This window comes from Pantherophis guttatus, chromosome 3 (genome assembly GCF_059756535.1).
Source record: "Pantherophis guttatus breed Tessera chromosome 3, ASM5975653v1, whole genome shotgun sequence".
In the NCBI taxonomy this organism is placed as follows: domain Eukaryota; kingdom Metazoa; phylum Chordata; class Lepidosauria; order Squamata; family Colubridae; genus Pantherophis; species Pantherophis guttatus.
In genome coordinates, this window is record NC_142065.1 from 119703825 (window position 1) to 119720352 (window position 16528).

Genomic DNA, 16528 nt, shown 5'->3' on the forward strand with positions numbered 1-16528 from the left:
ATGGGTAGACTTACAGAGATGAAAGCGTTGTTGGCTTACAGTAAACACAAGATACTTTCCCAGGATGGAGCAATGGAAGCAGGTGTGGCCTCTTTGCTTTTATGCCATTGCTTGCTCTTTGCTCACTTCAGTCTGCCACTCTCCTTAAAGGACCCCCACTGTGTATTATGTCAGGGGGAAAAAGCATTCCAAGCACTTAACACTTAACTGGTAAAAGGGATAATTATAACATAGTGGGATAATTATGCTTCATCATTCCAAATTTTTAGATAACATTTGAAGCTAAGCAAATATACTGGGTGATAAAAAAAACCCCCACTGTTATTAACCATTCATTGATAAATTTCACATCATTATTATTTTAAAAAATTCTTAATAGTTTCCCTTATAACAAATGAACAAAAATACAATTCAAACAGTAAACATTTTCATATTCCAGTTTAGATATTGTTTGGTGACACTGAACTTCGACACTGAATTAAACCATGTTCAATCCTATCAAGTTTTTAAAAATTCCCAGAAGTGACAACACTGCTGTAAAAAAATATCCTTTTTGATAAGTTTATCAGAAATCAAGAATGCTCTAGATAAATTAAGTACTTACCGAAGAAAGAAACATAATACTTTATTTTGGAAATCTACACAAGGCATCTGGTGAGTATAAATGGAAATACTGTATAGTCTTATTTCTAATTATTGATTGTTTGCAATTATTAATTTGGCTACAGGATAATAGAAATGCTAATGATATCAGAATTACATGATATACTCAAAATAATAAAAAACAACTTAAGGAAGTTCAAAACTACTTGGCCAAAAAAAGAATATAAAATATGACTACATTCTACAGGGCAACGATAAGGAATTGAATTTAAATAAAAACATTTCTGAACATCATTTGGAAAAGCAAGCACTTAAACCTGTGGTTTTAAACATGCTAACTATTTAGCAAATCCAGGAAAGAAAAATTAGGAAAACTTTATGGAACAGAAAAGAACTGTGTTTGGTTGTTGCTTGTGTTGTATCTATTCTTGGAAAGTATCTGGGAGCAATACATTCTTTATAAAGGCAAAAAATACAGAATAACAAAACCAGTTTGCAAAAGGCACATAATCACCTTAATGTTTATAAGACATTTGTGTTAGACTGAATCTTTAGAAAAGAACAAAATTCTAATACTCCCATCAGAGAGTGATTAACTGGCACTTGGGTGAGCCTACCGTCTTCCAACACAACTCCAAGTATGATAAAAAAACTGCAGGGATAGAGATGGACATCTTGGAGACAATATTCTAGTGCTACTTATAAAAAAACATAAATCTTTCCCTTCTGAAGATTCAGAAATCTGGCCATTAGGTAGCCAGAAAATGCTTTCTAAGGTCCCACTTTCTTACTATCATAACAGATTCTTCAAAATCATGACCATGCATTAAAACAAAACAATCTCTTAATGCCTTCTGGAATGAAGATCTGGCAGACAAAAGTAAAGTTCCAGGCACTTTTACCCCATATGGAAAAAAAAATAGGCTTCTATACAAGAATCTGCTTTTATCATCAGGGATTAAGGAGATTAAAGATTGAAACAGAATTTAAACAGAACTAAGGTAAAACTGTTATCTTAGAGAGGGATTATACTTTATGATAAACCATTCCATTCATAGTCATTTTTATATATTGAATATTAGTATCAATAATTTTTATTTATGGCCAAAAGTCATGCATGCATGCATGCATGCATATATATATATGTGTGTGTGTGTGTGTGTATATATATATATAATGAATATATATATATTCATAAACTGAAGGTATGTGTGTATATATATGTATGTACAAAACATAACTGAATTACATAAAATCTGATACTTTATTGTGGCCTTTTCCTCCCACAATATGCTTTGAACTATCTGAACTTGATTCAATGATATCTTGCACAAAATTTGCTGCCATCCAGGGTTCATCCATATTTTGCAACTTAGCTCTATGCTAAAACAGTAGCTCTATGTATCTACAGCTATATTTCAGAGAGAAAGCAGTGCAAGAATTCATCAAATCTTTGTTGTCATCTATTGGCTGTGTGTGTGTTGCAACCCAGTTACGACAGCCCTTTTATGGGCATACACAAATGCATGCGCATGCATATACACAAACACATTATTTCATGGACAGATTTAGTATATAATAAATATACTCAAATGAGACACCTTCTAGGAATCCAGTTGCTTAGCTTCTTGACAGATGAATTACCACATTTAGCAAAACAAAAAAGAAAAAGTCTGTTTTTGTGTATAGTGTAATGTTGGAAAACTGATTAAAGCAGCTCATCAGAAGACTTTGGGGCAGTCACTCTCATGTAGCCCATAGAATTGTTATGGGGGAAATAGAGGGGCATTGATTACTGCCTTAAACTCTTAAGTAAAAGGTAGTTTAACAAGTAAACAAATACATGAAGAAAGAAAGTGATTCTGGAGATTCATTAAGATTTTGTATCTTCAGCAGAGTTTCACTAGAGATAACTGAAATATCAAGAAGCATGGGATCTAGAAAGATTAACTGAAGTTAAGAAAGCTTAAACTGAGTGATATGTAGCCATCTGTCAAAGGCAGGTCATATAGAGAGCACCGAGGGCTTCCAGCTGCATACAAGGCTCCTAAGTACCAAAAGGGCAGGTTGCCTATGCTGAGTCAGTCTTTGGTGCAGGAAGAATGATTTCTTTAAAGCAATTAAAAGTAAAATAGAGGTGGCAAAGACTCTAGCCATTAAAATTAAAAAAAGGAGTATAAAGCAACCAGAGATAAATCAGGATCAGCAATACCCACTTAATACAATACCAAAAATATAACAACAACAAGACAACCAATATTCAGTGATAATTTTCAGGATGTATAGAGAAAAGGGAAGAAGCACCGTTTGTTTTTTAAAAAAGAAATCTACACTATCTTTGTGGCAAGTAGATGCTTGTACAAAGAAGGACTCAAATCAGCAAAGAAATGAAATGCATATGTCAGTATAATATATATACATGATTAGGAGAAAGTTGGTATCTCACACTGTGTTTCCTGGCATGGGCACATTTATAGCAGGCATGCCGTATCAATTGCTTTTTGCTCCATCAGAGAGAGACTGCTTTGCTATCCAAACCCAGGCTTTCATCTGATCTAAACCCCAGGACAGTTGAAGCAAGCAGCATCAGTTTCATTCTAGAACTGAAAACCTTAAAAAGCAGACCTGCTGAAATGTTATTATTTGTTCATTATAAAACACTTTTCCAGTTAATAATAAGGTCTAAAGTGGAGCTAAATGTTTTGACCTATGTAGAACTGAAAGAAATGAAAAGCCGAAAGATTATTTTTTCCCCTGGAGTATACTGTTGCATGAATATTGTTGCATTTCTAGTTTGATCTTTTCTTGGATGAATTGAAATAGTCTTTGACTGTCTTTTCAACATCAGGAATTGCATAGGTCTGAGCCGCAAACACTCCAGTACAACTCCCCACCAAAAAGCCTATGATTGCAGAAGATCTTAGTTTGGCTACAACAAATCCAGCAAGAAATCCTTTGACAAATGGAGAAGCCAGCCAAGAACCATCCTGTTGAAAAAAGAAAAAGATAAGGTTTCTGAGCTAAACTAAAATTCACATATTTTCTCTAGAATTCAAAGCTAATATAATGTTACTAACTAAACATATATTGATTCCAGTTGCAGACAACTACTAATTGAGGCATTAAACAACAAATACATTGTTTCCTAATGATAGGACTGTTTAAATTGCATGCAGTGGAGTGGACCTAACTATTGAATTTTAGGAGACAGATATAGTTAAAAGATTTCCATATATAAGAATTTAGAAACTTGGATTCATTTTCTCATTATTGAAACAAGACAAATTATTTGCTGTATAATTGGCCTTTAGACATGCCCTTTGGATCACAAACATCTCCAGAACCTGAATTATTGATTATTAGTAGAAACTGGTATACTCCTGTTTCTTCATTTGGTATTGTGCATATGGTATTGTGGAGAAATTGTGGAGAAATTACAGAAACCTTTTATGTGGCTTCACTAAGAGTTAGAACTTTCTAGTCCTAACCTATTTGCCTTGAATTGTAAATAATTGGACAATTGATCTTATCTCATGATGTCCTTTTATTTCTTTCTATATTTCAAAACCTGAATTAAATTTTAATAAGCAAATACTTAATTGGGCTATTTCTGACAGAGATCAAGAAGAGTTTTCTATTTATATTTCAATCAAACATTATCCACTGCATTAATAATGTATTAATGAATAAATCATAATATACGTTCTTTATATAGCCCTAAAAATCATGAAAACTAGCTGGGTGACCTTGGGCCAGACAGCCCAGCTCACCTCATAGGGTTGTTGTTGTGGGGAAAATAGGAGGAAGTTATGTTGGATACATTAAATAAATATTGTGGTGCATTAACAGATAAACTATACAGTAAACTCTCAATTTAAAGGAAATGAAGGGCTGTCCAGTACAGTTGAATCTCCATTTGGGGGTGAGTAGATGGGTGATAATAGTATGTTTACTATGGTTTACAAATTAGGATGTTTGTTTTTGATGGAATATTAACAGGATGTTAATCAGCAAATCATACTTTGTTGACATTTATAATTAAGCATCCTGTAGCAAATGAAAGGCCTTTACTGGGAAAACAAAGCAACTCCATTCTTTTACCTGTCCCACTCCAGCCTGTACTTCATTTTCAACTTTTCGTTTCAAACTTTCCAACTGATCCTTCAAAAAAGCAAGATCTTTCAATTTTGGCAGAGAATCCTACATATTGGAAACAAAAAAGCATATTCCAAATTGCATGCACAATCTATTTCAATATCTCTGTTCCAGAAAGCAAAGAACTGAGGACCAAAGCAGTCCAGCAATTCCAAGAATTTGAAATCTGTGTGAATCTATCACTATTACTACATCAGGAAGATACTGGGTCTTTTTTTAAATGTGTCTGACTTTTCTCCAAAAGCATAAGATCAAAAACAATACTGTACATTCATGTAACACAATTTAACTATATGCTTTTCAGAGCAGGAAATAAGAATTCATTAGTGGACTATTTTTCAAATATTAGTTACTACCAGCAGCAGGCAACTTTTGTTTACCAAGGTTTGCATCACGTATATGACCAGGTCTTAGGGGGAAAGACCTATATTCAGACATACAGCTTAACACAGGCACTCCCATTAACCACTTCCCCTTATATCTCAACTCCCAACTAACATCCTACCCAGGGGTGAAATCTACTTACCTCCCTTACCGGTTCGGAAGCGCATGCGTAGAAGGTAAAAAAAATTATTTCCTGGTTAAAACCAGGAAGTAATGACACTTGGGCGGTGATCGCTACCGGATTGCCGAACCACAGGGAAAAATCGCTACCGGATCGGGCGATCCAGTCCGATCCAGGAGCATTTCACCCCTGATCCTACCTATTCATAGTTCAAAGATGGAAGTTCGGAGGTTCGAAGTACTTAGGAGAAATGAGAATATGCTGCTTCCATCAAAGCATGCCTAGAACTATGGGGGAGGCCAATCATTTTATTATTCTATTCTACAGGATCAATCTTTTCATCAAAATGATGAATACTAATCTCATTGTAAGCTTTGTCCGTTTTGTACAGGAGTACAGATATAGGTACATACGACAGAAATAGAGTTTGCATTGCCATGATACAATACTGCTTTTGAAATTTGTCCCCCCTTGAATCCCATGCACACCTGCTGGGAGAGCGGGAGAAAATCTGTAATAGGCTACATAGACAGCTTCACAGACTGAGACCATGATAGTGATGCAACATAAAGCTATTGAAAAGCTGCTACAGTTGCACTTATCAAACATATTTATAACTTGTCATAATAAAATTTGGCTAATTAATTAAAGATTGCATGTAGACGGATAGTCTAGACTGAAAGCAGTACAGTATTTCCAAAATCACCATCAAATTATAACTTTATTACATCGATTCTGTACTTTGTGGAATTATGACACAAAACATGGATTCTCGGGACAAATCCTAATGAATTACTTAAATTTTAATGTGGGAGTTCCACAAAATCCATTCTCAAATCCATATGCAAAATCAAAACCAAAGGAGTAAGAGATTCCAACCTTTTTAAAATATGCTTTTTGTTATTCTTCTGTATCTTGTTCCTATCTGTTTATTGTGTTCACTATATTGTGAGAGATTTTTTTTCAGCAGTGAGGCACCACCAAATTTAAGGAATGAATAAAATTTTAGGTGATGCAAAAATAAATAGTTTAGGCATAGGTTCTCACGAATCATATGAATTAATGCAGAGAACGGCTGCCCTCCAGGGCTTACCATTAAACTACAAATCAGCTGTATCTGTGATATGGCCCTTGGGGGATACCTTTCGTCAACTAAGGTGAAACATTATGAAAATATCATGAGGATCCATGCTTAAACCAAAAACAAAAAAAGCCAGTTCTGTGACTATCACGATTATGAAGATCGACGAATTCCAACTCCACGAGTTTCTGCACGGGGCAGCAAAAATCGTAGTTGCTCTGGCTTTAGGTGGCCAAAAATATGAAGGTTGGAGTTCGATAAATAGGTTTGGGAAGGTGTCTAAATAACGCGAATCCCCAAAGTTGATTTCTTGGGATTCGATTTTCACGGACTACCCGATTCGGGTCCAAAGCCAGCTTGCAAAAACAAGATGTCTAACAAAATACGACAAGTTGAAGGTTGACCAATGCAGCTGCCCATCTCCGCCGATATCACTTTGGGGGACGAGGGAAGAAAGACCGATCGCGAGTGAAAACCCGGAGCCAACAAGACGCTTCCGCCCGCGCGCCTACCTTATCGTCCGCCATGTTTAGCCGGAAATTGCTCGCCTTCCTTCTGCAAATGCGCAGAAGAGAGTGCCGCTCTTGTGGGTTCGGTATCTGTAGGCTTAGTTTGGATTTTTTTAAATGAAAATGAATGGGGAAATATGGATTTTAATATGGTTGTCAATGTCCATACAAACGCAAAAGCCGACAAAGGATGCTGCGTTGAAGTCACACTATCTTAATTGGTAGGGCATGTTTGAAATTCAGTGTAACAAAGCGGTTTAAAAGCTAGATGAATCCAGTACGCAAGGGGCTGGAATAGGCACTTTTGTAATTGAAATAAACATGTGTCACAAGTAAACAAGAATACGATTGAAGGTTTGTAACTCTTTTAGCATTATTCGTTTACCAACTTTTTAATAATCCCAAAGTCATTCGGAATAGGCCTGAGTATCAATTTTCAAGTTAATCAAGCCAATCGAGTTCACTAAGTCATAGAAAATTTAAGGACTGACTGACGCTATAAGATGCAAATCTTCCGCGGTTGTCCTTGCATTTAAATCCCCATCTTCCTCTCGAGAACTCAGGAATGTAGAGGACTCTTCCTCCCCCCCCCCCGACTCCTTTCATTCTGTCTTACTCTCTCCCCAAAGCATCTTCAACATTCTTCTATTAATGTATTTTTTTCATTTCCGCTTTTTCATTCGGGTGTTCAAGGCGGCGCACCTAGCGCTCCCTCTGTTATTTTTTTCCCACAACAACCCCGCGATTGAGGTGGGGCCAAGAGAGAGCGACTTCCCCAAATATATCCAATGAGCGTCGGTGGACTGGAATTACTCTAAATTCAACACCTTCACTGTTTCACCAGACCGTTCTGTCCGATTTGGACGTGGTTTCAAGTGGCATTAGCGTAAACATCAAATGACAACAGGAAGATCAGCGTTTGGTTCAGCAGATCGGCCTTTTACTTTCTTTCCCCACCTCGGATTGTTGCAATCCGCAGGGTCGGAAGACATCAATGTGCCCTGTCGCCTGTAGGTGGTGCTGCCAGCTTGGGCTTCCTTCACGGAACAGAAGTCCCACTGAACTTGGCCCGGCTCGAGCTACATTGCATGCTGGCATCATCACCCTCCGCCCCTCCTTCTCTCCTTGGCTCGACTCGGTTTGGATCGGATCGGCTCCGCCCACCGAGGCCAAACTCGGCGTCACCCTCTGCCGCACCATCGCTGCTGCCTCCTTCCCCGCCGGGTTGCACAACATCTTGCCTCCGGAGCGAGCGAGGCAGCTATGCTGGGCAAGGACTACATGCTGGCCATCATCCTGGTCAACTGCGATGGTGAGAGTAGCAGCCGTAGGACCGGCGCGGCGGGAGAGAAGGGAGGCGAGAGCACCTATTTGGGAGGTGGGACGCGGCGGCCTCAAGTGGGATAGGATGGGAGCAACTTCGGATTCGCCGGCCATGCGGCTGGCCAAGACCGAAGAAAGCAGTGGCTTTGGGTGCCTTTCGATTGACTTCCCCACTAGGACATGGGTGTGCGCGTCTGGGTTTTGGAAAGTACGTCAGGGCTGCCTTTCCTCATTGGAGAATGGGCAGGGGGTCTGATGGGGCCATTCCTATCTGGCTACCCTCGTGCACTCGTCCTGGGCTGGGGCGTCAGCCTCTGGGCTCATGTCGGCGTCCAGATGGGCATGGCATGGCATGAAAAGGACGGGGCTTCCAGCCTCCCGCTTTTAGCAGATGATGTCGTTGCCTCAATGTGCCATGTACCTTGCCTTTATTATTATTATTATTATTATTATTATTATTATTATTATTATTATTATTATTAAACGCAAGTGGTTACCTTTGCCGCCTGCTGGTCGGGGAGAAAGATGCTCACCTCTTGTCCCACATCAATGTGAAGACACTCATAATTGGTTTCCATGGTGAAAGTAAGAGGGGACAACGGGGGAGGCGAGAGGGCAGCTTTGCAAAATCCATTTCCTGTAATGTGCAGTTTTACGGGGTTCGTCTTTCTTTTGGGCCACCCTTTTTGACGACCTATTTTTAGACAGCTTTCCGTGGTGCTGAAAAAAAAGGGTAGGAAAGTAGGTTCAGTTCAACCATTTCCATTGGTTCCTTAGCAGTGTAACCTTTTTCCTTAATGTTTTTCCCTTTTTAATTTTTTTTTTTTGCATATTCAGAATAGAAATAAATATGAAAATGCTGTCTCTTCAGAAAGGTCTTAAAATCCTGACTAACTATGAAAACCTCATCAATATCAATACATCAACTATGCTCTTACTGTTGCATTAGAATTTAGATATATTTAATATCTCAGTCTATTTATCTGGAGAGCAACTTTCCTGGATTGATTTTTCATATTGTGGTTTGTCCCAGATTGTTATGAGTTTAACAGTCTCATAGCTGATGACTTTATGACTTCATAAAAGTGAAGCTTTTGCCCCATATGTGAATGGGGGGTGTAGCGTGTATATGCATGTGAGGGTAAAGGTAAAGGTTCCCCTCGCACATATGTGCTAGTCATTCCCGACTCTAGGGGGCGATGCTCATCTCCATTTCAAAGCCGAAGAGCCAGCACTGTCCGAAGATGTCTCCTTGGTCATGTGGCTGGCATGACTAAACGCCAAAGGCGCATGGAACACTGTTACCTTTCCACCAAAGGTGGTCCCTATTTTTCTACTTACATTTTTTACGTGCTTTCAAACTGCTAGGTTGGCAGAAGCTGGGACAAGTAACAGGAGCTCACCCCATTACGTGGCACTAGGAATTTGAATCGCTGAACTGCCAACCTTTCGATTGACAAGCTCAGTGTCTTAGCCACTGAGCCACTGCATCCTGCGTGTGAGTGTATAACATTACAAAGTTTTAAATGTTATAGCTAGGGTCCTATATATGCTAGCTTTATTTCTGGCTTAAGCTTCACTTTTCCAGAGAGTCCCTGGTTGTCACAGTTGTTCTGGATAATGTTTCCTTTTTCTGGAAAGCCAGAATTCAAAATGTTTTACACAAGAGCAGTTAGTCATGTAAAGCCCTTCTAGCCATTACGTTACCAAGAGCTAGACTGACAATCTAGCAGCAGGTATTTGACACAGTTCTCTGAGTAGAGCCGGGTAAATCAGGTGATCAATACTGGAAGAATATACAGAGGAAACTGTTCATGCAGCAAATTAGTTATTCAATACTAACTGCCCAATACATTGTAGAGCTTTTTCCATAGTCCACTTTAATATCTTGCTCTCTGCAGTATTGGGGGAAGATATAATTATGCCCCTTTGACAAAATGAGCCTGCCCCTGTTCCCCAGAGGAACATGAGACTCTAGTCCATATGTTTCCTCAGTGGGATTTCTTCAGCAACTTGCAACTTAGAGTCATAATTCCACTTGCTAATAGAAGTTCCACCTGATCAGAGAATAATCTTGTTTGCTTTTTATAGTTGGACCAGAACCCTAAGAATTCAAGAAAGAAACAGAATTTATTTAGCTTCCATTACTTTATGCAGCAAATTAGTTCCCTAATTTTAGGATTTCATAAATATCAATATTTTAGTGCCTATCTTGTTTTATGTTTTATACCTTCTGTTATTTCTCATATTTCATGGATCATGATAAGGTTCACACACTTAGTAGCATGCTTAGTATACTTAGCATGTAAGTATTTTATTCATAAAATAATGTTATAATTTAATTAACTAGCTTTATATGTTTATATTTAAAGTATTTTACTGTTTGTATTTATAGTGTTTCATTCTCTGAACCACTTTATATAATTTAACTTCTAGAAAACATTTTGTATTGTACTCTGAGCCTTGCAATTTCTTACATTTGTATGAAATGCTGGTCAGTAATTGTAATAATGATACTATTATTTGGCTAATCTTGATAAGTTATAGAGGACTGGACCTGGTGGTGATTAGATGGGAGACCATTAGGAAATTACAGAATTCTGGGCTACACTGGGAAGTTGAAAAGGGCATCCTGACAAAAGACATTGTTAAAAGCACTCCCCTATGAATGAAAACCACTTTGATATGTTCATGCATGCAACTGAGTTTAGCTTGGAGAAAACTGTACTTCTAAGTTATTGAAAATATGAAATCTTGCCCCCTACCTTATTTTGCATGTAAAAATATAAAATTGTTACAGGACTGAAGTCAACTCAGAGACTTCCAGTTGGTTATCTTTATTAAAATAAGTATGTTTTTAATACTCTATCACTAAACATAGATACTCTATCATACTCTATCATAAAACATAGAATAACAGGTTTGAAAGGACCTTGGGGGTCTTCTAGTCCAACCTCCTCCTCAAACAGGAGACTCTATGCCATTCCAGACAAATGGTTGTCCAATTTCTTCTTGAAAATCTCTGGTGATGGAGCACCCACAACTTCTGGGAGCAAATTTCTGTTTTCATTGTCAAGAAATTTCTCCTTAGTTCTAGATTGGTTCTCTCTTTAATGATCTGCCAGTTGATGTCCTGCCCTCATGTGCTTTGGAGCATAATTCAATAATTCAATCCCCTCTTGACAGCCCTTCAAGTACTTGAAGATAGCTACCGGTATTATATCACCCCTAATCCTTCTCTTCAATAAGCTAGACATACCTATCGTAGTTCCCTTAACCATTCATTATACAGTTTAGCTTCCAGACCCCTTATCATCTTTGTTGCTCTTCTTTGCACAATTTCTAAGGTCTCAGCATCTTTTTTACATTGTGGTGGTCAGAACTGGATGCAATATTCCAAGTATGATTTTACCAGTTAGTAGAGAGCAGTATTATTACTTCTCCTGATCTGGGTGCTTTCCCTCTGTTGATGCATTGGCTTTTCCGGCAGCTATAGCACATTGCTCACTCTTACTTAAGTGGTTGTCCACTAGTTACTACTATTGAGCCAGGTAGCGCCTATTCTATATCCGTGTATTTGATTTTTCTTTAAAGTTAAAATGAAAGCCCTAAAAGGAATCTTCCATCTAGATTTTAAATTGGATTTTGAAAGAAATAAAAACAAGACAAGGGAAAAGGAGACAGAGGAACATTTTTTAAACAATAAAAAGATTTAACTCGGAAGAGAGGAAACGGGTGTTTTAAAATGGATACTTTGTTGCTGAAAGAGTTGTGAATTGAAGAGAGACATCTGCTGGAGGAGAGATTGTGGGAAAGAGCCATAGGAGTATACAGCTGAAAAGATTAAGAGAAGCAGAGAGACAAGGACTGAGATTGTGATGGCTCAAGTGAGCATTTGAACTGGACACTATCTGGAAAGAAAAAGGAGATATCGCATGGACTTTGAAACTAGAAGTATAAGTAAATGAAAATAATAAATTGGAAAATTCTAGCCTTCTAAAGTGACAATATGGAGAATTGGGAGGATGAATGTGAGATATTAAGGGAGATATTTGAAAAAATAAGAGAAGCATTTAAGGGAAATAAGGAAGCAGAGGATTGGTTAGAATGCAAGAAAAAAGAGAAAAGATGAATGAGAAGCAAGAGAAACAAGGAGAAAATATTGAAAAGGAAATAAATGAAAATAAAGATAGATGATTACACTGGGATTAACAGTGATAGAATAAAAATGGATAAGAGAGAATACATCTCAAAACTGAAAAGAAGAGAAATAAATGGGGAAATATTGAGGGAAAATTAACAGAGTGAAAATTAAAGAAAAGAGGCAGAAAGGGAGATATATGAAAAGGAAGAGGAAGAAGGTAAGGGAATGGGAGAAAGAAAGGAAAGCATCAAGAAATGGGATTGTGGAGAGTTTAAAAGAAAATGGTTAAGAGTCAGTGAAAATATTAATATGTTAATAAAGAGAAGGATGTTAGTTGTAGAAATTATATGTGAAAATACTGTTTAATGTAAAGTAGATCAGTAGATGAAATGTGAAAAAAAATAAACTGTTTTTGATGTTGGAGGAAGCACTAAGTGGAGAGAAATAAGAGCAACAAAAGAATTAATTGAAATTAAGATGGAAATTGAAATGTAAAATTGAATGAAAATGAAATGTTAGTAAATGATGTAAATGACAGACTTGTAAGAAGTAAAACGGAAGAAATACATTGTTAAAGGGAAAAAAGCAAGGGTTGGAAGATTATTTTAACAAAGGTTTCAAGGAAAAAATGCAATAAGTTGAAATATTTGTTAATAATTAAAAAGTGGAGGGGAATTTCGAGTAATATTTTTAATAAATGAGAAAGATTGGGGTTGCCTGGACACCATAGTGGAAAATATTAAATTGAAAATGAATACAGCAATAGAGAGAAATGAAAGAGGAGTAGAGAGTAGAGAGATGGAAGAGAAGGGGAGAAGAGAGAGGGATGGAAGAGAGGGGAAATCAGAGTAAGAGAGAGGGCTAGATAGGGAGGAAGAAAGGAGGAGAAGGAGAAAGGAAGAGGAAGTAGAGAGGAGCAGGAGAGGAGGGAAAAAGAAAGTAAGAAGGAAAGAAGAGAGGGAGATGGCAGGATTGAGAAGAAAGATTGCTGTACAACAAAAAAGATGAAATGGAAGAAAGGCAACCCCAAACATATATAAATATACTAAGATAAAGAATGAATGGTTAAAAAATAAAAGAGAATAAATATGAATAAGCAGGAAAATTAGAATTTGAGGGCGAATTAAGATGTTGTTTATATAAGTAAGCAAAGAAATATTGAGATATGATTAAAAAAAGGGAAAGAAAATTGTGGCAAAAATTGTAATTAAGTAAAATGTATTTGAATTTGATAAATTGTATAAAATAAGATATGGCCAATACTCTGTTCAAAAAAGATGTGGGTGAATGTGTGTGTGTGTGTGTGGGAACCAATAAAACTTGATTTAAAAAAAAAAAGAAAGCCCGTAAAAAATGCAAGTACAAAAATAGGGACCACCTTTGGTGGGAAGGTAACAGCGTTCCGTGCACTTTTGGTATTTAGTCTGCCGGCCACATAACCAAGGAGCCGTCTTCAGACAGCACTGGCTCTTTGGCTTTGAAACGGAGATGAGCAATGCCCCCTAGAGTCGGGAATGAATACCACCTATGTGTGAGGGAAACTTTTATCTTTACCTTTATGGATATGCTACAACTATCATAACTATGAAAAATGGTCCTAAGTCACTTTTTTCAATGCTGTTGAACATTGAACAGTCACTACACAAACTGTTGTAAGTTGAAGACTACCCATAATTGCTTTGCTAGTTTCTAGGTACTTGAGAATCTGCTGCTTGATTATCCTTATCCTTTCAAGGACTTTTCCAGATATTGATATCAGGCTGATTGGTCTGTAATTTCCTTAATCATTTTCCCCTTTTTTGAAGATGGGATTAACATCAGCTTTTTTCCAGTTCTCTGGTAGCTTCCTAATGCTTCATGATGTTTGAAAGATATGGGTCAGTGCAGTGGTGAAATCCAAAATTTTTTACTACCGGTTCTGTGGGCGTGGCTTGGTGGGTGTGGTGTGGCTTGGTGGGCGTGGCAGGGGAAGAATACTGCAAAATCCTCATTCCCTCCCCACTCCTGGGGGAAGGATATTGCAAAATCTCCATTCCCACTCCTCTCTGGGGCCAGCCAGATGTGGTATTTGCCGGTTCTCCGAACTACTTAAAGGTTCCGCTACTGGTTCTCTGAACTGCTCAAAATTTCTGCTACCGGTTCTCCAGAACCTGTCAGAACCTGCTGGATTTCACCCCTGGGTCAGTGGTTCCGATATCACATCTGCCAGCTCCTTCAGAACCATGGGATGTAATCTATCTGATCCTGATAATTTGAATTCATCTTGATTGGATAGGTTTGCTCTTACCATTTTCTTGCATATTTTGACTTGCATTCATATTCTTTCTTCTACTGTACTTAAATGAATTATTTCATTTAAGTACAAATAAATGTATTTAAAATTACAATCTATGCATGTGTTTATGCAGGTATATCTTAATGAAGGTTTGTTGTGTGAAATAAACTTTGTATCAAGAAATAAGGCTGGGATGTAGTAGCACATAGTTTTACATTAATTTTTTTCCTAGGCACTCAATGTCTTTATTCCTTTTCTTTTTGTTGTATAAAATTTTCTATTTGCAGCTAAATAATATGTAAAAGCCAGAATGAGTCATTTTCCCTTTTCCCCATTTTAAGCACCTCCCAATTTTTTTCTGTATTTAAATAATTAAAATAAGAAATCCAAAGCCAAATTAAAAAAAGAAATCCAAGCCAAATCCAAAATTGGTAGGGAATTCCTGGATGATATGGTTTATTTCTAATTGTCTATTGATGACATTTTTATTGAATACCATCAATAAACATGTAGAGATAAACTATATTTCCACAGCATTCAAAAGAGAGAATAAAAAAAGTTAAGAAAGCAACCAAAAGACCAGAAACATTTTCTCTAGCAGCACCAGCAGAAAACGGTATTCTAATCAAGAAATTACCAAGGAGAAAACCATACCCGCACCAAAACTTGGCAGGGAAAACTCCACCCACTCCAATAAAAGAGAATATATGTAGCTCAGGGTTGAACTGTGAAGTCCATGATGCTCTCTAAGCTAGATTGCTTGCTTGCAGAAATTTCATTAGCCAACTAGGTAATATCATCAGTGTGAGAGTGAGTTGTGTTGTTCCCTGTTTATATATGGTAAATTTCCTCTTCCTGCCAGTTTTGGTGGAGATGTAGTCTTCCACATTCACTTGCACTGATGATATTGTTTAGTTGTGTAATGAAACATCTGTAAGAAATAACCAAGCTCAAAGAGGATTTCACAAATAAGAAATAATGTATGAAGAATGTAATCATTTTATCCATTCCTCTAATTCACAAGGCTGAAACTTACATCCTGGTTAATCAGTTTTGTTGAAAGCAAGGGTTCCTAGTAGTAAGAAAACAAGAGAGAAGTAGAGAGAATTATTGAGACATTTGCTATCACGAATATATAAGACATTCTTTTCACTTGGTGACTTGATGTTAAGACACCAGGCTAGAAACTGGGAGACCATGAGTTCTAGTTCTGCCTTTGTCACAGAACCAACTGGGGGACCTTAGGCCAGCCATTCTCTTAGCCTTAGGAAGCAGAAAAAACAAGCCATTTCTGAAACATTGCCAAGAAAACTGCAAGCAGTCCAGGCAGACCCCAGGAAACAACACTTACTTGAAAATAAAGAAAACCCTTTGGCATACATTTTACATATAGGCTTCTTGGTTTGAAATAGATTTCCCTGCTCCTCAGTTCACAAGATCACAGAGTATCAACTGGTTGTAGACCAATCACAGTGGAAAGGATTTAGACTTGAGCATATGTAGCCCAGAATGTTCTTTGTTTTTACACTGGACATATGAAATGGCGAGGGGTCATTATTGAGAAAAGTACTCTAAGACATCAAACTTACCGTAGTGGCCAAAATTGTGGAAACCTTTTGAGAAAAGTGTATTTTCTAAAACTAGCTAATAACACCACTTTTTTTTTGAGTAGTACCATAAAATTATAGATCAATGGAAAGATAATTTAATCAAGAATGTAATGCATAACTTTTATGAAGGATTTGCTATTAGAATAGCAGTTACAATATAAAGAAGAAAAGTGAAACACGTAGAAAAAACAAGATATACAAAAATTATCACGTCAGTTAATATTTAGTTGGGTAACCTTTAGCATGAATTACGGCCTTACAACGTCTTCCCATGGAGTGAACCAAGTCTTTTAGTTCTGCAGCTGTTATAATGTGAAACCAAG

General features: G+C 37.3%; 2 protein-coding genes across 9 annotated transcripts in view; one reads left to right on the forward strand and one right to left on the reverse strand.

The window, feature by feature from the left end:
• Nucleotides 1–609: 609 nt before the first annotated feature.
• On the reverse strand, nucleotides 610–7627 carry LOC117662314 (SLC35A4 upstream open reading frame protein). 2 transcript variants are annotated; one of them, XM_087891230.1, is made up of 3 exons: nucleotides 6857–7627; nucleotides 4705–4764; nucleotides 610–3590 (listed from the first exon to the last, which is right to left on the reverse strand). In XM_087891230.1, exons 1-3 carry the CDS (start codon nucleotides 6869–6871, stop codon nucleotides 3393–3395), a joined length of 273 nt encoding a protein of 90 aa, XP_087747356.1. In that variant the 5' UTR covers nucleotides 6872–7627; the 3' UTR covers nucleotides 610–3392. The 2 variants fall into 2 exon arrangements, with proteins under 2 accessions (XP_087747356.1, XP_034267549.1); XM_034411658.3 differs by having other exon boundaries at nucleotides 4705–4803.
• A 33-nt stretch (nucleotides 7628–7660) lies between these two features.
• APBB3 (amyloid beta precursor protein binding family B member 3) overlaps nucleotides 7661–16528 on the forward strand; it is a 90058-nt gene continuing 81190 nt past the window's right edge. For 6 of the 7 annotated variants that reach the window (XR_015733545.1, XR_015733546.1, XM_060691066.2 and 3 more), the window contains exon 1: nucleotides 7661–8165. Coding sequence is in view for 5 of the 7 variants with exons in the window: in XM_060691066.2 (XP_060547049.1) it covers nucleotides 7848–8165 (318 nt within the window). In the remaining 2 variants the exon portion in view is untranslated. The remainder of the gene's footprint in view (nucleotides 8166–16528) is intronic. The other variant, XM_060691068.2, reaches the window with a different exon arrangement.